The sequence below is a fragment of the Panthera leo genome, chromosome B2 (assembly GCF_018350215.1).
Source record: "Panthera leo isolate Ple1 chromosome B2, P.leo_Ple1_pat1.1, whole genome shotgun sequence".
Taxonomy (NCBI): domain Eukaryota; kingdom Metazoa; phylum Chordata; class Mammalia; order Carnivora; family Felidae; genus Panthera; species Panthera leo.
The window spans coordinates 88,528,042-88,551,091 of NC_056683.1; the positions used below are offsets into that span (position 1 = coordinate 88,528,042).

Below are 23,050 nucleotides of genomic sequence, written 5' to 3' on the forward strand. Positions count from 1 at the left end.
AAGAGAATAGGCATCCTTCTCATGGTCTTATTAATACTCTAATGCAAAACAAAAGCGGTAAAATTACTTAACACAATTTTGTCCAGCTTTTTCAAAGTCAAAATACAGGTGATCCTTGAACTACAGCAAGGGTTAAGAGTGTCAACCTCCCCTCCACCAGTCGAAAATCTATATATACTTCTGACTTCCCCAAAAGTCAACTACTAATAGCCTACTGTTGACTTGAAGCCTTACAGATAACATAAACAGTCAAGCAACACATTCTGTATGTTAAACATAGTATGTACTATATTCTTAAAGTGACGTAAGCTAGAGAAAAGAAATTGTTAAGAAAATCCTGAGAAAAACAGATGTATCATACTATACTATAAAAAACTCTATATCTAAGTGTACCCACATAGTCCAAACCTGTGTTGTTCACAGGTTGACTGTATATGATACATGAGATTATGTACACCATACCAATGTTTCTATTTCTCTGATATCTAGCAAAATAAACATTAATACCTAAACATTTAAAAATTATAGTGTTATGTCCAATATTGCTACTGATTATCTTTGGCTTACCTCATAAGGCAGTTTATCAAAATATCCATTATTTGGCCCTTCCCTGAGGGCAGTACTGCTAAACTTTTTGTTAAGACGGTCCATTCCACAACCGTCCTTTTCTTCATAGTCATCATCTTCTAGATCATTCATGTCAATAAGTGAAGTCTTGAGAGAAAGCACTGGCTTGTCCTTCGTACCATGTAACACGACTGCATCTAATTCGGTGTAATAATCCAGAAGAGAACTATTTACTTCCAGCCGTATAAGGTTTGTGGGAAAATTTATCTGCTTAATACAAGGTTTAAATTGGCGAGCCTGGGAAGCATTCACCTTCGTCGGTCTCTCTGACCAAAGAATCTCCCATCTGCCAAAGAAAGAAACTTACCTATAATACACTTTAGAATGAGATTTACTGTTACCTTAAGGTTATGGCCCCACGCCCAAAACGTTATAGTGTGACACACAAAGGTATTAAATAAGGTGAACAGAATCAAACACAAGTGTTGTTTGTTTATAAACAAATTTATAAACTAAATGTCACAGACCTTGAAATATTTGTACTACTTGAATTATTTTCCTAACGTCCTAGAAAGTACTTTTTTTGCTAATTCCATATCAGTCAGTTAGAAACTGGAAGAGCTAGCGTTACATCAAGAACACCACTCAGTTTTAAAGGAAAAGGATACCTGAAGTCAGAATGAGGTACACAGGAGGAATTAAGCTCTGTTGTGTACATGTCCTAAAGCCAACAGTGGAAACCAACATGATCATCTTGTCACCCCAAGCTCTCCTTTTCCAGCTTCTCCATTTCTGTTACTGACATCACACAAACTCAACACTTCCATTATCTTTGATTTTCTCTTATCGAGTCATTAAGTTTTGTCAAATTTTTCATGAAATCATCCTTTCTCTATGCTCTTCTTCTAAATTCTCATTGTTCTCCTCTTTTAGTCATCTGAGTGTGGTCTCTATCTGGCAAGTACCTAACACATAACAGATAAATAATATCTTCTCTACTCCTCCAAAACGAACTCTACTTTCCAGCCAGATTAATCATTACCTTCCAGATAATAAACTTATTTCTGCTTTTGTGTCTTTGCTCATGTTGTCTCCCCACAAAGAAATGCCCAGTTTGCAATTATCTGCCCATCTCTTCTTCAAGGCCCAACTCAGATTCCATCTCTTCATAGAAGTCTCCTAATAAAACTAATCTCCCAAATTATGTAAAGATTCTTCATAACCTAGGATCATCAGATATGTAATATTCTTCCACATGTGTCACAAGTAACCATTTCTCTAATACTCTTTCCAAATACATCAGAAAACAATTAGAAACACAGATAAAAAAAATACTTCAATAAACATCTTTCCATTTCTAATTATTGACTTTAGCTACAGAATTTTTTAAATACAGATTTTATGTCAAGACTAAGAATATTTTTAAATCTGAATACATACTACAAACTGCTTTCAAAGAAGCTTATGCTAATAGTATACAAGAATGGCTACTGAAAGTATTATTTATTTTTAAAAACAATCTCTAATTTTATGGTAAGCCATATCTCCACATGACAATTTATAATTCACTGATTACTAACAATATTTAAAATATTTTCATAAACTTATTAATCATATGAGGGGTTTTTTCCTCTAATATATTGCCAGTTCATTTCCTTGGCCCAGTGACCTATTAAGATTTAAGTAAAAACTGATTACGGTAAGACATTTAGGAAACTGAAATAGACAAAAAAGCGTGAGTCATCAACATGTAGGTACCCTCATGGTCTTTAAGCCAAGATGGCAGCAAGAAGGGCATACGGGGAATGGAGAAAGGAAGCATGATCATTTCTACCTGTGGGAATAAAAGCACACAGCAGAAGCTCACAGGGATCATAGTAAACGGATCACTACCCACTATAGTAGGAACTTTCGCACTTACTAGAAGCTTTATAATCACCTCATAGTTGCTACTTTTGCTGGTTCTTTCCTGAAAATTAGAAATAAAACTCATCAAACACAAAGAGCCTGTGAGTCCCGTATCTGGAGACAACATGAGAGTTAAGAGTGGAGAGACAGGTCCCACTCTATGACCCACCTTGACAAACTGGGGAAGAGTTCTACTCTAAGGAGTAGAGCAGGTTGTGGCGGGTATAAGAAGGAAAGGAAAGCAGGCTGGGCATCTTCCTCTTCCTGTAACATGGCAGTCAAGCACACTTGGAATGCCAGCCTAGACCTGGGCACCCCTACAGATTAATCGCAAAACTCTTGAGGGTTCCTAACAGTTCTGATTTGAACAATCTCACATAAATTTATGCATTTACATAAATGCATGTAAAGGAACTGACGTATGAATCATTTAAAACCATGCTGGTAGGAAAATGCATTCCTAATTTTGAACAGTATATTTCCACGAATCAGGAGGTAAACGGTTTTATTCATTCTGTTGTTGCTATGGCAAAATGACATCAGATGATGTTAGAGAAATGTCTCATGTCTAGGAAAGAAGGACCAGTCAGGACCCTTTGAAATAACTGCCTGTACTGGTTCACAACACATGTGATCTTAAACCCAGTCTGTTTTATTATTTAGCTTCAATGAGGAGCTTTTACAAAGCTTAACAGGAAACACTGAAAATGTGACATAGAAATCACCTGTGCCAGATCCTTTGCAATAAATAAATACAGCTAATACATGCTCTTCATGTGCAGTTTGAACTGTATATTGTATATTGTATAAATGTACAAATATAAGCTTAAAGAAAAGCATTGACTAGAGCAGCAATATTCTATGTTAATAAGGTATTAATCTACCAAAGTCTTCCTTACCTACTCTGCAGAATGGACAAGGCTAGATGATGCTTCAAATTGACTTCCTTAACTTTTGTGGTATATCAGGATTAATGCTATTTTAGCATCACCTTCGCTTTTCTATATAGCATGAATATTATATATTTACCTATACATATAACTTAAGTTGTAAATGTGACAGTATACTTAAAGGAGAACATCATCATCATCTTATCAGTGTTTAGAAATATTTAAAAATATGTCTAAATATAAAAACTTTCAAGTATCTAAATTGGTTATTTATATTTCACCTTTGTCTTGATAATGTAAAAAGTAACAAAAAATTATGAAAAGAAAAATTATTTTATAGGTCTGTGGCCAACTGAATTAAGTTAACATTAACTATGAGATCAACCAAATTGATCCTGAGGTGTGTGCATTAAAGTGAATTTTTATTTAAAATTTCTTAATAGAACTAGAATGTATTATTTCAAAGTTAGCAAGAGAAAGGTATCTATTTTATCCAACAAGAAAATATGCCAGTATCATTTTATTCTGGAAAACTAAAACCAGAATCTTAAAACTAGTCCATGAAAACAAGCAAATGCAAACAAATGTACATGTGCACACGTGTGGGTGTATGTACACACACACACACACACACACACACACTATTCTGTGAGATAGCCCCAACTCCTTTAATCCTCTAGATTTAGGACAGCATTAACAAGATTAAACCGCTTTAAATTGTGCTCCATAGTCCACACATTTAAGTGTTTACTATATATGCTCACACACTGTATATATCTACCAGACAAGTCTGACCAACTCTAAATGCCCTATGTAAGTATTTTAAATCTACACTATCGCGTATGCAGGATTCAGCTCTGAATCCCATTCTGGCTGCACTATAGAACACTTAATTCTGGGATGGTAACCAATAACATTCACTTCACCAGCCCACTTATTTCCCTTTCTGTTGATGATACTGAACGCCTACTATGTGTCCAGTTCTTAGAAACAAAGAAACAAACCACTCCTTCTATGCTGTTGATCTCGTTTCCCCATTGAGAAAGGCTCTCCAAGGCTCCCAGGAAGCAACAGGTAAACCAAAAGAGAGAGAGAGATGTTCACCAATAGAAACCAGAGAAAGCAAGTTTTCCAACATATTTAGGTTGGAAGTCAAGCACACAGATGCAAAAAGCTTTCCTATAACCAAAATTTCTCCTGGTTAGTAAGCATATGTAGTAGTCGGCACAAAGACAATTCTCTTGGCAACACTGCTCCATTTCACCAGCTGAAAGTAAATGGATAGAAGAGGAAAACCAACAAGAATAAAAGAAAAGGATTCCGATAGTATACCTACTCATTCCCTGCCTCCCAGCCTATCTCTAATTGGAACTAACTAGCATCTGCTTTAAGAACCAACCACTTTAGGGCCTGGCGACTTCCATGACAAAATCATGCTTCTTGGCCTACAAAATCAGGACTAGACTATGACCAATTTGGGAAACCATTACTTAAGCAACTTCCTTTGGCAGCAAATTCTCTATGTGACAGCCACTTTCTTTTCCTCTCCTTTCTTGACTTCAGTATTATATAATTAAATGCTTTCTTTTAACGCTCAAAAAAAAAAAAAAATCCACACCACTAAATTTTATCCCCAAATAACTTTATTCCAGTCAGTTTCTTTAACAGGACCTCAATTTGTCATTTTCTTTCTCCTCTTTTTCTGTCTCTCTCTTCCAATGTGTAACCCTGTACTAGCCTTTTTCTGACTCTTACACAAGCATCCAGTAAGATCTTATCCCCAGGACCAGGACACTGTGTAGTACCTATTTTCTTTTCTCTTAATAGGGCAGTAGGCAAGAAGTCAGAAGACTCTGAGATCTTACAGAACTACCTGTAACTTATCTACTTCATTCACTGAACAAAGAAATCAACCAGACGAAATGGGGAAAGACTGCTTTTGAATTTTGAATGTTCCGGGACTACAAGTCCATTTCCTGCAAACAAATTCCTGAACGACTCCAACACACTCCCTTGTTTGCTAACTCTTAAGATAGGCATAAAACCATGTACTCAACTAAAATACTAGGTAGTAGAGTCCAGTGGTTCCCAAATAACAGCGTGTGATGGAGATTTCCATGAATAAATGTGAAAAATAAGGAATGTATTGGTAAAAAGTTAGACAGGGAAGGAGGCAGACCATAAGAGACTCTTAAAAACTGAGAATAAACTGAGGGTTGATGGGGGGTGGGAGGGAGGGGAAAGTGGGTGGTGAGCATTTAAGGGCACCTGTTGGGATGAGCACTGGGTGTTGTATGGAAACCAATTTGACAATAAATTTCATATTTAAAAAATATGCACAAATATACATGTAAAATGCCAACCATTCTTTAAGATTCTGATCATGCTAATTTCTCAGTATAAACTGAGGTTTCTTTTATGACATGATGGTGATGACAAATGATGTATTCCATTTGTTTGTGTTTTTAACGCGTACTTACTTAGCAAAGTAAATAATGTGACAATCTGTATCAGTTTTTATGATCATTTTTATTATGTTTACTAGTTTAAGACCGCCAGCTTTCTCTCCCTGTAGTCCACTTAGACCTCCTGGTCAGTTCTGTGTGCCCACCTTCCACATCTCCTTGCTTTGCTCCTAAGGGCCTCGACCTGCAGCCTTCTTCAAAGTACAGTCTCTCCATCCAGAGGGCAGCATGTGCCTAAGAGACTTCCATTCCCCTTCCCACTCCCCTGGCCACAGCCCAAGACAGGTGCGGGGAGTATAAGAGCCCACCTCCCTAATAACTTTTCCTCCAGGCAGACTGGGACTTCACGTGAAAGCGCCTCCTTGCCTGACTTCTTCCTCTCCCTAGCTCTCCTGGCTTCTCCAGGAGCACTTCCAGAGCAAATCATTTGCATAACAGCAGTCTTGAAGGTCTCCTTCTGGAAAACTGGATCCAAGAGCCCTGCGATTCCCAAAGTGTGGAAACCACTAGGCTAGATCTTAAGAATGGCACTTACACGCTTGTGGCCCCTCACTAGCTTATTCTCCGCACTCTTGAACCTTTTTCAGAAAGTTCTTCAAACACCCAGATCTCATGTCATGATTTCACCTTTGCATGTGTGGTTCTCTCTGTACCTCTCCCATCCAAACTAAAGCCTCACTCAACCTTCGGCTCTCGGTTAAGTTACTTCCTCAGGGAAAACTTCTCTGAGCCCCACAGATTAGGTCTTCCCACCACCAACACACGCTCCCTGTGATCTTATGGCCTTCTTCCAGACTGACCTACAACAACTCAGAGAACAAGAGCCATGTTTGTCTGGTTCTTTGTTTTGTTCGCAGCAGCGAACTGGCAGAGAAGGTGTTCAATGTTTCTGACTGTTTAAAGAAATTCACCAAAATGTTAACAGTTACTGAGTCTGGGGAGAATTGTGGAGGTCTTGTTTCCTGTATGTTTTCTTTCTTGATATTTTATAACAAGTCTTTTTAAACAATGAAACACCTATTGATTTCATAATCAGTAAAATTTTAAAGGTCCTTTTTTATTCTGCAATAATATATATTGGCTAAATTATTTTTCTCTTAAAATGTAAGGGTATTGTCTATGGAATAAAGATAAAATTCAGTTAAACAAATTAGAGATATATCTATAAATAAAGTCGTCACTTTAATCTCAACCACACACTCCAACTCTCAGCTAGGAATCCAAGAGCATGATTTACACTCAAAATCAGTTATGCAGACATTATGTTTTAGATTAAAGATACTGCATGTTTCATAGATCTCATTCCCAAATTTGTTTAGCTTTTCAGGAAAAAAGGGGATAACTTTGTAGGAAAAAGACAAAGAATGACAGAGTCCAATTAAACAATTCTCATGTAAGAAAGGATCCTTCCCAAAGGACTTCTCCCTCAGGGGGGAAAAAAAATCAAACCTGTATATTGAACGATGCTGGTTTTGTGTTTAAAAAAAAAAAATAGATTTATCAGTAGTATTATTCACAATGAATTTTCGAGGTCATTCTGAAAAGAACAAATAGAGATTATTCCAGCAGTTTCCAGCTCGAGCTGTATTTATTTCCTGACACCGGGGAGGTACTCCCTTAGAGTTGAGGGGACAAGGGTCTTCAAGGAAGCAATGTGGCAGGTGGTAACTGATCCTTATCCCCACTCCTCCTCCACTGGCAGCTAGAGTCTTACTGTTTAACAGGTGCCCACAAACTGCTCTGGAGTTAGAATACACTCAAAAGGGCAGGGCTTTTTGTCTATTTTGCTCATTGTTCACTGAGGTATCCCCGATACCCAAAACAATGCTTAGCACATGGTAGACACACATAAATGTTTAATGAACAAATTAATAAAGTGATATAAAGATCTTAAAACTGATAACAACAAGTAATAGAAAAATGAGCAAATAAGATGATCAGACAGTTCAAGGAGAAGGAAATTTAAATGGCTTTTAAACATGAAAACATATTCAAGCTTGAAGATAATAAAAGTATTCCAACTTAAGGTTTATATAACATTTTCACCTACCAAACTAGCAAAAATATTAAAATTAACATACTCTGTAGGTGAGGCTTTGACAAAACACGTATGCACATACACTGCTAATACGAATATAAATAAACAGACTCTTTGAAGAGATTTTGGCACACTATATATCAAAATTACAAATACACAGACCTTTGGCTCAGCAATTCTTTTGGGAACTTAACCCACAGACATACTTGCACACGTGAGGTGATTCATGACAAGGTTATTCATTGCATTAATTCTCAAAATAGCAAAAGCATGGAAAAATTAAGTTCCCATCAATAGGCGTTTGGTTAATAAGTTGAGATACATATACACTGTGCATTACTTGCAACTATAGAAAAGAATAAGGAACCTCTCTCTCTTCGTACTTATATGAAAAGACACAATATGTAGTATTAAATGAAACATGGTATAGGACAATGTGAATAGTATGCTTATTTTGTGTATAAAGAAAGTAAAATATTAAAAAAAAAAAAAAAAAAAAAAAAAAAAAGAAAGTAAAATATTTGTTTTTGCTTATATCCACATAAACTCTGGAAAAAGTAAGTGGATAAAAGTGGTTTCTTTGAGGAGGGATGGGTCTTAGGCACATGGAGAACAGGATATATGCAAGACTGCATTATGTACTTTTTAGATTCTTGAACCGTACGAATATATTACCTAGTCAAATAATTATATTTTTATTTTATTTTATTTAAAAAAATTTTTAATGTTTATTTTTGAGAGAGTAAGAGAGAGGGGAGAGAGAGAGAGATAGAGTGTGAGCTGAGGAAGAGAAGAGAGACAGAGGAAGACACAGAATCCGAACCAGGCTCCAGGCTCCCAGCTATCAGCGCAGAGCCTGATGCAGGGTTGGAACTCATGATCCATGAGATCATGACCTGAGCTGAAGTCGGATGCTTAACAGACTGAGCCACCCAGGCACCCCAAATAATTATATTTTTAGAACACAGGAGGCTGAACTACAAAAGAGAGGCACTGGTATGCAAATTGATATAAATAGGCTTTTAGAAAGAATGCATGAATTTCTCAAAGCAACATGTTTTTAATGAATATGCTTGTTACAAAAACATCCCCCTAATATTAAAGCTAATCCCCCCAATACCCCACCTTAAGTATTACTCTATAGGCCTACTTTGAGTTACTCACTGTATGTAAAAGCAATCATATGATACTTTTCTTAAATATGTTACAGGTCATATATCCTACTAACTTCTCAGATTGGCCCACATCCCAATTAGTTCAAATCATGCTTTTTTTGTTTATAATAAATTGACACACAAATCTCATGACATATGAATGCTACAGTGTAAGGTGTTATAGGTACAAAGAATTCATCATATCTTAAAATGTGTGATCTTTGTTTCCCTATTAGAAAACTAAGGAAAATTTTAAAAATCCAATTTGTTTAGGGGCTCCTGGGTGGCTCAGTCTGTTAAGCGTCAGATTTCGGCTCAGGTCATGATCTCATGGTTCGTGAGTTCGAGCCCCGCATCGGGCTCTGTGCTGACAGCTCGGAGCCTGGAACCTGCTTCAGATTCTGTGTCTCCCTCTCTCTCTGGCCCTTCCCCTCTCAAGCTCTGTCTCTCTCTCTCTCAAAAATAAATAAACATTAAAAAAAATTGTTTTAATCCAATTTGTTTAAATTAGTTGAGAATAAAAAAAGACCTCCAATATTAAAACATCCAAAACCTTCCAGCCATAAAATCTGGTCATTAAAAACTGAGTCTTACCTTACTTCAGCCGGTGGAATTGGGGAATAGGGATTTGCAGAACAAGCCAGAATTCTAATGACTGCTCCAGGATGATAGGTTTCCAGAACATGAACGGCTGTAGGATACACCTGTTGTTCAAAAGTAAGTTCCACATAGTCTTGGCTTTGAAAATTAGGTGGCGTCCTCTTGAATGGCAAGGAAGCACTAGGACACTGATCCCACCATGTTCCGTAAGTTCGAAATACGGCTGTCTGAGTGAAGTCACCAGAACTTGGAAATACATTTGGTACACCTGCCAAATTCCACATGGTATAGGACATACTGTTCTCACTTCCATAATGGGAACTGAAATCCACTACTTCTTTGGCATACTGGACCACCTCTGCGTGGAGAGGGGAAGTCCGGCTGTTTGATTCTATAGTTCTATGGCTGTTCATCATTTCTCCTCTTGTAGCTGTCCTGGCTCGGCGCCGAAGGCATATATAATAAAACATAGTCAGAACGGTTAACATGGGAAAGACTGGTGACATCTAGGTGTGAATTATGAAGCTTCAAAAGGTCAGGTGTCCTCAGTAAGACGCATGAACTCTTTGAAGGATGTTCTAAAAAAAAAAATGAATGGCTTGGTAAAGTAAAATAACTTAAATAAGCAGAAAAATGCATGGATAAGGTAATAATTAGGTTTTCTTCCCAATCTAATTTCCCAGAATGAAACTGAAAAAGCAAACTCACTGTAAATGTGAAATCTCTGGCATAACTTATCAAATATATTTTTAAGAAACCTAAATATTGAAAATGTATATAATTCTATGCTATGTGGGAAGCAAAACTGATATTATAAGGCAATGGAAGGTATATATGATCCAAAAAACTCCATTTCATACAAAGTTCTATCTTTCAAAAAATACTAAAATCCTTGAACTTTTAAAATTAAAATTATTTAAAATATACGGTGAACCACTAAAACACTGCTGTGAATCTGAAAGAACCTTAAGGCATTTTTTAATTTTACATTTTAACAAATGATTCCCTATTGTTAATTATTACTTACCTCCAAACATACTAAGTACAGATTTCACATTATGGGAATATAGTTTTCTGGAGCTGACAGTTAATCCAGACCAACTAAATTAACTGCCTTACACCTCACAGATCACCAGACAGTGTTTAATTTATAACTCTTAGCAGTATTTGTTAGGGCAATCCATGGCTGGCTGGCATCTGGTTAGCTGCCAGACACTCTTAGAAATCACTCACCCCAGAGAGAATGGTCACAGGATACACACAGGAAATGTAAAAGTTGGCATTCATCCATGTGCCTTGAAAATTGCATGCTGATTTCAGGTTCAAATGTTGAAATGTCACATTCTTTTACCTATAAGATAAGAGTTTTAGAAGATACTTTTATTTCCAATTTAGGAAGTCAAATAACCCAAAAAGATTATAGATCATCTTTTAGACAGATAAACATAAACAGCTATTTATTTGATATAGAACTTTCTAACTGAACAGGTTACATGTTTCTGAATCTTGTGGACAATTCTGAATAATTTATTTAAAATTTCATGACAAGAGCACCTGGGTGGCTCAGTCGGTTAGGTGTCCGACTTCGGTTCAGGTCATGATCTTGTGGTTCATGGGTTTGAGCCCCAAGACAGGCTCTGTGCTGACAGTTCAGAGCCTGGAGCCTGCTTCGAATTCTTGGTCTCCCTCTCTCTAGTCTTCCCTGCTCATGCTCTGCCTCTCAAAAATAAATAAGCATTAAAAAAAAATTTTAATGAAAAACCAAAATTTCATGACAGAATGTATTAAAAATATAATGACCCCTTTCTATATCAACGCTACAAACCTATAGCTTACGGGTCAAAGTATGTGGGCAGACACATGTTATGGGGACCAAACAGTACTTTTTATCTCATTGTTTATTTTTATTTTTTTAAAAGTCTGATTATAATTGATACGTAATGTTACATTAGGCTCATATGTAAAACATAGTGATTCAGCATCTCTACAATATACTATATACACTTATACTGTGCTCACCCCAAGTGTAGCTACCATCTGTCACCATATAATGCTATAACAATATCACTGACTATATTCCCTATGCTGTGCCTTTTATTCCCATCACTTATTCATACCATAACTGCAAGCCTGTATCTCCCACTCCCCTTCACCCAGTTAGCCCATCCATCAACCCCCTTCCCTCTGGCAACTTACAGTGTTCTCTGTATTTATAGGTCTGATGCTGTTTATTCATTTGTGCTTTTAGGTTCCACACATAAGTGAAGTCACATGGTATTTGTCTTTCTCTGTCTCACTTATTTCAATGAGTGTAATACCATCTAGGTCCATCTGTGTTGTCACATGACAAGATCTCATCCTTTTTTATGGCCATATAATATTCCTGTGTGTGTGCATACATACACACACACACCACATCTTCTTTATCTATTCATCTATTAATGGACACTTAAGTTGCTTCCATATCTTGGCTATTATAAATAATGCTACAAAGAACACAGAGGTGAATGTATCTTTTTGTGTTAGTGTTTCTATTTTCATTAGGTAAATAGCCAGTAGTAGAATTATTGGATCATATTTCTATTTTTTATTTTATGAGGAAACTCCATACTGTTTTCCACAGCGGCTATACCAATTAGATTCCCACCAACAGTGCGTGAGGGTTCCTTTTTCTCCTATCCTCACCAACACTTGTTATTTCCTGTCTTTTTGATTTTAGCCATTCTGACAAGTGTAAGGTGATATATCATTGTGGTTTTGATTTGCATTTCCCTCATGATTAGTGATGCTGAGCATCTTTTCATGTGTCTGTTGGCCATCTGTATGTCTTCTTTGAAAAAGTGACTATTCAGGTCCTCTACCCACTTTTTAATCAGACTGGTTTTTTTGTTTTTTTTTGTTTTTTTGGTATTGAGTTGCATGAGTTCTTTATGTATTTTGGATATTAACCCCTTACTGGATATATGATTTGAAATATTTTCTTCCATTCAGTAGGATGCCTTTTTGCCTTGTCGACTATTTCCTTTGCTGTGCAAAAGCTTTTTATTTTGATGTAGCTCCAATGGTTTATTTCTGCTTTTGGAGACACATGTAGAAAAATGTTGCTCTAACCAATGTCAAAGAAACTACTATCTAGGTTCACTTCTAGGATTTTTATGGTTTCAGGTCTCATATTTAGGTCTTTAATCCATTTTGTGTATGCTGTTAGAAAGTGGTCCAGTTTCATTCCTTTACATGTAGATGTCCAGTTTTCCCAGCAGCATTTATTGAAGAGACTGTTTACTCCCCATTGTAGAGTCTTGTCTCTTTTGTCATAGATTAATTGATCATATAAGCATGGGCTGTCTATTCTGGGATCTCTTTTCTGTTTCCATTGATCTATATGTCTATATTTGTGCCAATACCATACTCAAATAGTACTTTTTAAAAGTCTGACTAGGTTGTAACCCTTAAAAAATCAAGAGGACCCCCTGTTAGAAGAGCTCTATACTCTCCAGGCAGCTGCCATTATTCCCAGCCAACTTCATTAGTTTGTAACACAGGCTTAACCTCTGTCCACGTTGAGTAGGTACCTCTGGTCTACACAAACAAGGAATTCAAATATACTCATGCCTGTACCTAAGGTTTAGAAGTTTAACAGAAGTTTAACTTCTCCTAAGAAAACATAACTTTTCTTCAGTAGAGTGATGGGTGAGCCTTTCAAAACTTTAACACTAAGACTAATACATTAAATGTCCCTGCCACTCAAAAGCCTTCAATAATTTTTTTCTTACCTATAAGACATAATCTAAGTTCTTCAGTTTGACCTTCCAAGGTTCTCCTCAAGCTAGACCCACATCTATTTGTCTAACCCAGTAAACTCAGTCAACCTCTAAACACTGTATTACTCTAGGTCTGTCTGCCTCTATCATTCCTTTTCCAGCCACTTTACTCACTATGTTTAGTCTCTGACACCACCTTGGTATCAGATATATACCTTAGCTCCACAAGGGTTTACACTAAAACTAAGTTTCTTGAAGGAGGGAATCCAGCCAAAGATCTTCATTTCTCAAAGTACGAAGAACATGGTAGGTACAAAATACTGTCGTGTTGACAGAAAGGTGATGGGCAAACAAAAAACACTATAAAAGTCTAAAATAATTTAAAATTATATAACAGCATTCTTGTGCCTCTTAATCCCAGCCAGATGCAAACACACTGAAATATAACCAGTAAAACAGTAATGAAAGAACTGAGCTTGAAACAAGTGAGGAAAATCCACAGCTGTGAGAAACAAACAGCACACAGCAGGCGCTGAAGCTAATACAACTCTCGGAACCAGTTACAGGCCTTATTGGTTATTAGGGGACTTTCTAACACCCATGCAGGAAGGTTATTTCAAGCCAGAGGTGACCTCTGGAAGATCTTCATAAAGCCAAACATTAGGAAAGATCATCCTATCTGGGAAACCAGGTATATAAAAACTTAGCTCAATGGCCAAGAAGCTTAAGAAGATAGGACACCAATTTAGGCAATGGAGAAAAGTTGCTAGAGGGAAATCAGACCCTATTAGGCATATATCATGCCTCATAAAGAGCATGGGCCTAAATTCACACTACCTTCATCCCTAAGCCAAAAAGCATGGGCCTAAATTCACGCTACCCCATCCCTAAGCCCCCCCTCCCCCAAAAAAAACAAAAAAAAGTAGTCCTGAGCTGGTAAAACTTTAGAAGCTGATAGGGGTAGATGGGAAACCTCTCTGCGGGGATGCTTCCACGACACAGGACAGACTAAACCCTTACTAAAGATACGGCACAGTAAAAACTCACAGACTACAAGACAAAATGAACCACGATGAAGGACAGTCAGTAGGCAGACTCACTAAGTGGAGGAACTTGCACTCCAAGAACAAGAAATAATAGAACAATCTGAACAAGACAATTTCTGGAGAAGAGTAACAAAACATGTATTAAAATAAATAAGGTGGGTCTGCAGCACATGTCCCTAGAGTTGATGTACCAGGAATCGACAATTTGGATTCACCTCAGAAAATGTAACACCAAGTGCTAAAGTATAGGTCATGTTATCAGTGTGGGAAAAAAAATTATCTAGTATGCACTTCTTTATTCAAATATTTCACCTACCACAAGTATAAATCTGTTGCAAAGAAAAAATTTACAAATGCACAAATCTCAAATATTTAATGCCAAAATTTAAAATGATACAGCTCTTTGATCATATACACTTCATTCCAAAATACGCTCCTAGGTAAATCAACAGGGGTAATTTCCCAAAGAATTTATTTGGTCCTTCTGTCTCTTAAAAGAAAAAGAGTAAAATAAACTGCAAAATGAAATTTAGGAAATAAAGAACAATTTGTAAGTATCCAACTCAAGTGACAGACAACTGGAAGACTGCAAGTTTTATTCCTGGAAATCTTCATGAGCGTGACAGGTAGGCCACCTGCAAGGTGGACGGATGGGTCTGGCTTTATAATCTTTGGACATCACTTCTCACTCCACAGTCTGTAAACTGCTTCGAATAAGTTTCTTTCACTTTCTTTATAAAACTGCACTTATCAGAAAGTAAAAATTTCATAAAACCAAAGATACATCTTCAAAATAAGATTATCATCATTCATGTGAACTTTCACAATTATTCTGGGCAAAAAGATGGAGACAAATTGGGATAGCCAAATTCTATTTGACATACTCAGCCACAAACTTTGTTTCCCAGCTAGCTTTTACTACTACAGAATATGGGATAATATCAAAAGCAGCAAGAGTGCCATATGAGCAATATCATTTTAAAGCTGTGTTAGAGTAAAATTTTACATTGAAGCAACATATGTAAAAGTGAGTTATAAACTGTAAATATATGTATTATGTATTCAAACTTCTGCAGAGTAGAAGAGAAATGTAAATGGATGCTTTATTTTTTCCAACCACGAATAACAATAATTGTTATTTTTTAAGATAAAGCTAAAAATGACAAAAGAAATTTTTGAAAGAAGGAAAAGCAGTGTATAGTACACGGAAAAAGCAAATATATTTATTCTTTTCCAGCAGTACTATTCAGAAAAATGTAATAAAGTTAAAACCTGCTTTTTGAAAATAAACAAGGCATTGAAATAAAAAAGGAAATGTGCAAACCCATTGTTAACACCCTTCATTGATTCTAAACTCCTTTCCAATCACTCAGATGACACATCAAAATGTTTGGGGCGGCTGGGGAAGAACATATGGAGAAGAAAGGCTAGCTCACTCTACTTTTCCCTGGCAAATGCTGCTGAAAAGGGGATTGGAGCCATAGTCTCAGGACTCATGTGGACGGCAATGGCCAATGCTTAAGTCCAAATTGTCTACGTACTGTCTGGACTTTAGCCAAGGCATGGAGGCAATTTGTGATAACCAATGAATATCCCAATGGGCAATGAACCAAATGCAAAAGATACAATAACTCTATTTTATGGGGAGAATGGGATTCAAAGGCAAAATGACTTTTCCCACCTGGTTCAAATAAATAAATATTAGTCTGTTACACTAAACTGGTCCAAAAGGATGATTATAAAATATACCTTTTGAGAGGCATTTTCTTTTCTGGTTCATTCAAAATGCACCTTTAATTTTTAAAACTCTTACAACATATACAAATATTATTTTCCACTTAACAAGTCAGAATTAGAAATAGGGTGATTGTTATCTTGTTAGTCATTTAATCCAATTACTCGCCAACAATGGCTAGGAGGTGAGAAATTCTCCACAACACATGGAACTTTTCTACTAGCACAATCAAGGAATACAGAACGACAGCCATTTGAACTTCTATCCTGAGACTCTCATACTCCTTGGGAAACAACGTGCTTTACACGACATGATTTTATTATAATACAACTTTATTTTCAACTACATCTTTCATATTCTAAAATGCTTAACAAAGTTAAATAATACAATTGCAGAGAAAGCAGTAACAGTGGAGAAGAGAAATTAAGAGGTGTAGACAAGGGAGAACATATGTTTTCTACTGAGATTTGAAGTGAGATGGGGAGTCGATGAGGCGGAGAGAAGCAGGATGGCAGGCGCTGCAGAGAAGGCGGCTAGAGCTCCGGCACGGGGAAGAGGAGGGATGGAAAGGGCTTTTCATACAATAAACAAAAGGAGGCAATCAGAAGGAACCGCAGCCAGGACCACGCCAAGGCTAGGTTCACAGTGGGAGGCAAGAAGCTAGAGACAAGTTGAAAACTCAAGGAGGATTCTCCGCGTCAAGTGAAAAGATCCGGGAAAAGGAAAGAGGACGGGCAACAAGGCACGGCCAGACACTGAAGGCAATTCCCATCACGGTACCTCCGCAGAGCGGCCCGCGGAGACGTGCCCGAGAAGAGCTGGGGGAAAACGAGGGTCGGGGCCGCTCCGCAGCAACATACCAAAATGTAAGAGTGCATAATGTGGTAAGGTATCAAGAAGAAAGGCCAAACATGAAATGGTATCATTTCTGAATCCTGCTGAAACGGACCAAGAGACGCGCTTTTGAGGAGAGGTGTCTTGCAATCAAGACACGGGCACATGCAGGAACATATCGGTCAAGAAGAATGGATGGAATCAGATTTGAATTCAGGGCAGCAGCTGCCCCTCCTAAGCAGCCCTCTTTCCTGGCCTGCCCCCTCCAGGCTTCTCTGCCATCACATGCTCTTATATCTCCTCCTCTTGTTGGAGCACTTCTCCCCGGGGCTTCTTCCTCTTCATCCTCAAATATACAGAGGTACCACTGAACAAGGGCTGACTTTCTGATAAAATACTCCAGAATGCTCCACCTACCTGTGCACCAGTCTTCTCCCCCTCCCTTCCGCTTCTACACACTCACCACTCTTGCCGAAGAACATCCGCCTGGCCCTCACCACACCTGGGCTTGAACACCTCAGCGTCTTCAAGTCTTCCACTGAGGCTGGGCTGCTCTGGAATGCCCCTGTTCTTCCCCCACTTGGCACACCCTTATTCATCTGTTAGGGTCCGTCAGCTCACTCACTGTTTCTCTGCTCTTACATTTTCTGGGTCATTTCTTACATGGTGAGACATTTTTTCTGCCCTCCCAGACAATGAATTCCTCAAGTTCTGAGATGTCACTGAATGGTAACTACACTGTTAGGGCCTAGCACATGCCAATATATGCTCAAGAATCACTTGTTCTGTTTTTTGAAGACCGGCACAGGAGATGGCTGGACAGAATTAAAATAAACACAGAAATGAAGCCAGAGACTCAAGGTAAGAACACATAGATGGAAAAATGAAGCAAAAGGAGCTCCATACCTTGATACAGAGCAAAAGAGGGGAAAAAATGGATAATAAAAACCGAAACACAATAGGTAAGAATCAAATGTAGGACCTTCTTTGAAGCCATCCAATAAGGAACAGTATACATATTGAAATTTTACTTTTCAAAGAGAATGTAAAAAAGTAGTAACCTCTGTTAGTACAAAAGCAGCCCCAGAACCCATAAAAGAGACTTGACCTTGGCTACAAAGAAACTGATTGAAATTAAAGAAAGATTCATGAAAGAGATGATTGGAAAGGTAAAAGGAAACTATTTTCTCAAATACAATGAAGTTTTTTTTTTTTTTTTTTTTTTTTTTTTAGCACTCCAAATCTATGTTAAAGACCGGAGGATGATTAAGAACTGGAAAAACTATGAATGAAAAGTAAATTCTTAGAAAAAGTGATAACCTAGGAGCAAGAGGGCACAGACAAGCTGAGAAAGGCAACAATAAAAAAGAGCAAGGGTAAAAAGACAAGTTGATACAGTTCTGGTATTAGATGAGCTACGAAGGAGCACAGACCGAGGCAAAGCAGCCCTCTGTCTTCACCATAATTATTTACATTACAATGTACTATATTAAAATAATGTAACACTGTCAGCAAGGAGACTACCGGAGACGGAATATTACTACCTAATGTGCCTCTCCCTTCCTCTAAGTAAATCTTCCTCTAGTTAAAACACTTTTACTCTGATTAGTTTTTATCCAACAAGGCCCCAATATAGAATAAATGTGTAGAGTTCTTAACTGAACCAAGCGTAGGAACTGGGAAAATAGAGCCTCCTATCCAGCTTCAAAGATTCTTGAAAATCTAGAGCAAAAGAAGGCAGGGGAACCACTGAGAAAGAAAAATCTAAAGGTGGAGGAAAAATCCTGAAAACCAAAGACAAACAGTACTTCTTTCTCTTCTGGGAATCAAAGTAGCACTCAAAACTACAAAACGTAGCATTTCAAAACTTCTGCTGAGGTGATGAATGATCGGTGAGGACTAAGCAAGAAGTACAGAGGAAGTCAAATTACAAATAAACCTGTCAGAAAACAAGGGATAAGATTTAGAATCAATTTAAACTAGAAACTGATCATGGTTAGTTTTGCAGAATGTTTTCTCTCTCTTTCTTTCCTATACTTTAACAACCAAATCTCAATTTATGAAATACTTCATGACCATTCTTTAGTAGCAAGAGAAAGGAATTAAGGAGTCAATGTTTTGTTTTGTTTTGTTTTTTAAAAAAAAAAAGCAAACAAAACAAAAGTTTTGTGTCTGGCCTGGAGAAACCAGGTCTGATCCCCTCCTTCTTTACAGTTTAGGGTTATTCTGGCATTTGGTTAAGCCGGCTTAATCTCTTTAATGTTATCAATACATTTTAAACAGGGGCACTGAAGTTCACTCCCACCACCAGGGCTTTCTTGAGGGTGCCAGGGCCCTAGGCCTTAAAACATTAGCCAAACTCCCAATTTGCAAATCAGAGTCAGGAGTTCTTGCTCCCGGCTGCAGGCCCAGGCCCCAACATGTCCCCTTCCTAGGGTCACAAAGAGCAGAGAGGAAGAGGAACCTGGGGGTTGTGTGGGAATCTGCTCTTAGGGGCTGGATGCCTCTGCCTGGCCCTGCATAGTGCTGACTGCCCCTACTCTCTCTCTACAGATTCTGAGTAGTGCCTGAGACCCTGCCCCGTAGGGCTTAAAGGTGGGACTGGGGGTGTAGAAGTGGCCTGCCCTTTTCTGTCTTCACTGAACAGCTCATTCTAACAGGGGAGGAAGGGGGAAAGCTCTAGATTGGGTGAGGGGAGTGGGGGTGTCAGGGAGGCAAGTGTGCTGTGTTACTGTGTCAATAAACTGAGTTAAAGTTAAAAAAAAAAAAGTGACAAGGAAGGACATGTTCCTAAAAACACAGATATGATACATAAAGTACCTTAGGTACAGATACCACCATGCTATATTATCTATATTTTACCGTTTTCTTCATTGTTAATAATGGGTAAGAATAAACCATCTGAGTGGGAAAATAACCCTAAACCTTTGGCAGATACACAATGTACATTTAACTAAAGTCTAAAATATTTGGAATATCTGGTTAAGGGCAATTTTAATAGACTCACTGAAGCCAGAAAAAATCTTTCTAGCTCTTAAGACCATACATTATATTGAATTTACTTTAGCCAAATACTAACTGTACATTTTTGTACAGTAAAACAAAGAGCATTTTACCTAACAGAAATATATTACATTTATACTTAGCCTCCCTAACAAAAATCCAACTACAAGATCATAGATATGTCACTTCTAGCCATTCTTGCAAAAAGACCAACTAACTAAAATGGTATAGTACTGTTAAATTAACTTTGGTGTGCAATTTACATTCCAAAAAAAGTACTCCACTTTAAGTGTATAGTTTTTGTTTTTAATTTTTTTAATGTTTATTTATTTTTTTTTTAATTTTTTTTTTAACGTTTATTTATTTTTGAGACAGAGAGAGACAGAGCATGAACGGGGGAGGGTCACAGAGAGAAGGAGACACAGAATCTGAAACAGGCTCCAGGCTCTCAGCTGTCAGCACAGAGCCCGACGCGGGGCTCGAACCCACGGACCGTGAGATCATGACCTGAGCCGAAGTCGGACACTTAACCGACTGAGCCACCCAGGCGCCCCATAATGTTTATTTATTTTTGAGAGAGGGAGAGAGAGACACACAGAGACAGAGCACGAATGGGGGAGGGGCAGAGAGAGAGGGAGACCCAGAATCCCAAGCAGGCTCCAGGTGCTGAGCTGTCAGCACAGAGGCCAATGCAGGGCTCGAACTCACGAACTTTGAGAAAATGACCTGGGACGAAGTCGGACGCTTAACCAACTGAGCCACCCAGGCTCAGAGTATAGTTTAATGAGTTTTGACAAAGACACATACCAATGTAATCATTTCCAGAACTGAAATATAGAATGTTTCCATTCAGCACAAAAGTTCCTTGGTGCCCCCTTCCAATCATCCATCCACTTCCTTTTTTTTTTTTTTAAGTTTACTTATTTATTTTGAGAGAGAGTGCAAGAGGGTGCAAGTACATGTACACGCACACGAGCAGGAGAGGGGCAGAGAGAGAGGGAGAGAGAATCCCAAGCAGGTTGTGCACTGTCAGCACAGAGCCCGATGCAGGGCTTGAACTAACAAACTGCGAGATCATGACCTGAGCCAAAATCAAGAGTCGGATGCTTAACTGAGTGAGCCACTCAGGTGTCCCATCCCATCCACTTCCTGCACCAGATAAAAAATAATCTGCTTCCTATCACTGTAAGTCAGATTGTCCTTTATTCTAGAATTACATAAGTGAAATAATATATCTGTATTCTGTTTAGTTTATCTGGCACAGCCTATCTTTAAGATTTATCCCTGTTATTATGTGTATCAGCAGTTTGTTCCCCTTTACTGCTGAATCATACCCATTATGTGGACATATCCTGTCACCTGCTGATAAACATTTCGTTTTGTTGTGCCAAAATGTTTCTAAAATGGCTGCAGCAGTTTACATTTCCACCAGCAGTGTGTGACAATTCTAGTTGTTCCACACCTTCATCAGTAGGTAATGTTGTCAGTCTGTAGCCATTCCAGTGGGTGGGTGGAAATATCTTGTTTTAATGACGTGGAACATTTTTTTATATCTTTATTTGCCATTTGTATCTTCTTTAGTGAGATGTCTAATTTGTCCATTTTTAAAATCAGGTTTTCTTGGTGTCATATTATTGAGTTGTAAGAGTTCTTTATACATTCTAGATACAAGTTTTTTTTATCAGATGTGTTTTGCAAACACTTTCTCCCAGTCTGTGCCTGGCTTTTCATCTATTTGATAATATCTTGTAAAGAGAAAAGTTTTCCATTTTTATTAAGTCCAATCTATCATTTTCTTCTTTTATTGCATATTTTTGTGTATCCTAGCAAACATTTTACATAAGAGCAATGTCAAGCATAATTTCAAAAAGGTAAACCCTGGGACAGATAGTATTTAATATCTTAAACCTGGGAACAGTTAATTATAGATTAATGAAATTTTAAGATGATACCAAATTGGATGCTGCAAACATTGCCGGTGGGAATGCAAAGTGGTATAGCCACTTTGGAAAACTTTGGCAGTTTATAATAAAGTTCAACATACCCTCACCAAAACATCTAGCAATCTCACTCCTACTTTATTTATTCAAGTGTATTAAAACCTATTTTCAGACAAAAATCTGTACACAAATGTTTATATATTTATTCATAATCACTCCAAGATATCCCTCAACAGATGAAAGATTAAACAACTATCCATACAATGAAATATTACTCAGTAATAAAAAGGAATGAACCATTGATTCAGCCACTAGCACAGATGAATCTTAAAATGATTTTGTAAGTGAAAGAAGCCACACTGAAAGGCTACATACTGTATAACCTCATTTATAAGACACTCTAGGAAAAAGCAAAACCATAGGGAAGACAAACAGGTCAGTGGTTGCCAGAGAGTTAGGGGAAAAGACAGGGGTTGACTCCAATGATTACAAACGGCCCTCACAAAGGAATTCGTAGGGTAATGGAACTGTTCTGTGTGCTTTCGATTTCAGTCTTTGTTTTGGACCAAAAGAAAGTCAAACTGGAGATTTAATATCCCCATACCGGCTTGTTTATGGGAGCCCTACTTTATTGGCCTCTTCTTGACCAGCATACCCTGAAAGATACCTATTAGTTGGCATGTCCTGCCCATTCATTATGTCTAGCACAAAGCGGCATCACAGAGCCCCTACCACCCACCTGGCTTTAGGAAACTACCTGTGCAGAAGAGTGAACAGTGACCTTCATGACCACAGAGATTCGCAACCAGGTACAAATCAGTCAACATGGATCTGCATTTATAGATATGAGTAGAATTAGCCATCTTAAAGACCAGGAAACAAGTTGGGCAATTAGAACAAATGGTCTCCAATAAAAGTTAATAAATGATAGAAGAATACTGTCAAATAACAGTTGTTATCTTTCGTGTGGATTAATAGAGTATGGGATTCATAAAACAAGTAGAACTAATTTTTTAAAAATGTTAAGGTCTTTGAAATTAAAAACATGGTGGCTAAAGTTAAAAATTTAAATGAAAAAATGATAAGTGACTTGGAATACAAATGCAAGA

The 23,050-nt window shown here is 37.7% G+C and overlaps 1 protein-coding gene across 3 annotated transcripts in view; it reads right to left on the bottom strand.

Annotated features, from left to right (window-relative positions):
• The window catches only part of FBXL4 (F-box and leucine rich repeat protein 4), an 82,553-nt gene that overhangs the window by 54,028 nt on the left and 5,475 nt on the right, over window positions 1–23,050 (bottom strand). For all 3 annotated transcript variants that reach the window (XM_042939421.1, XM_042939420.1, XM_042939422.1), the window contains exons 2-4: window positions 10,856–10,973; window positions 9,617–10,200; window positions 568–913 (exon numbers count right to left, since the gene is read on the bottom strand). In XM_042939421.1, coding sequence (XP_042795355.1) covers window positions 568–913; window positions 9,617–10,128 — 858 coding nt within the window. In that variant the 5' untranslated portion in view covers window positions 10,129–10,200; window positions 10,856–10,973. The remainder of the gene's footprint in view (window positions 1–567; window positions 914–9,616; window positions 10,201–10,855; window positions 10,974–23,050) is intronic.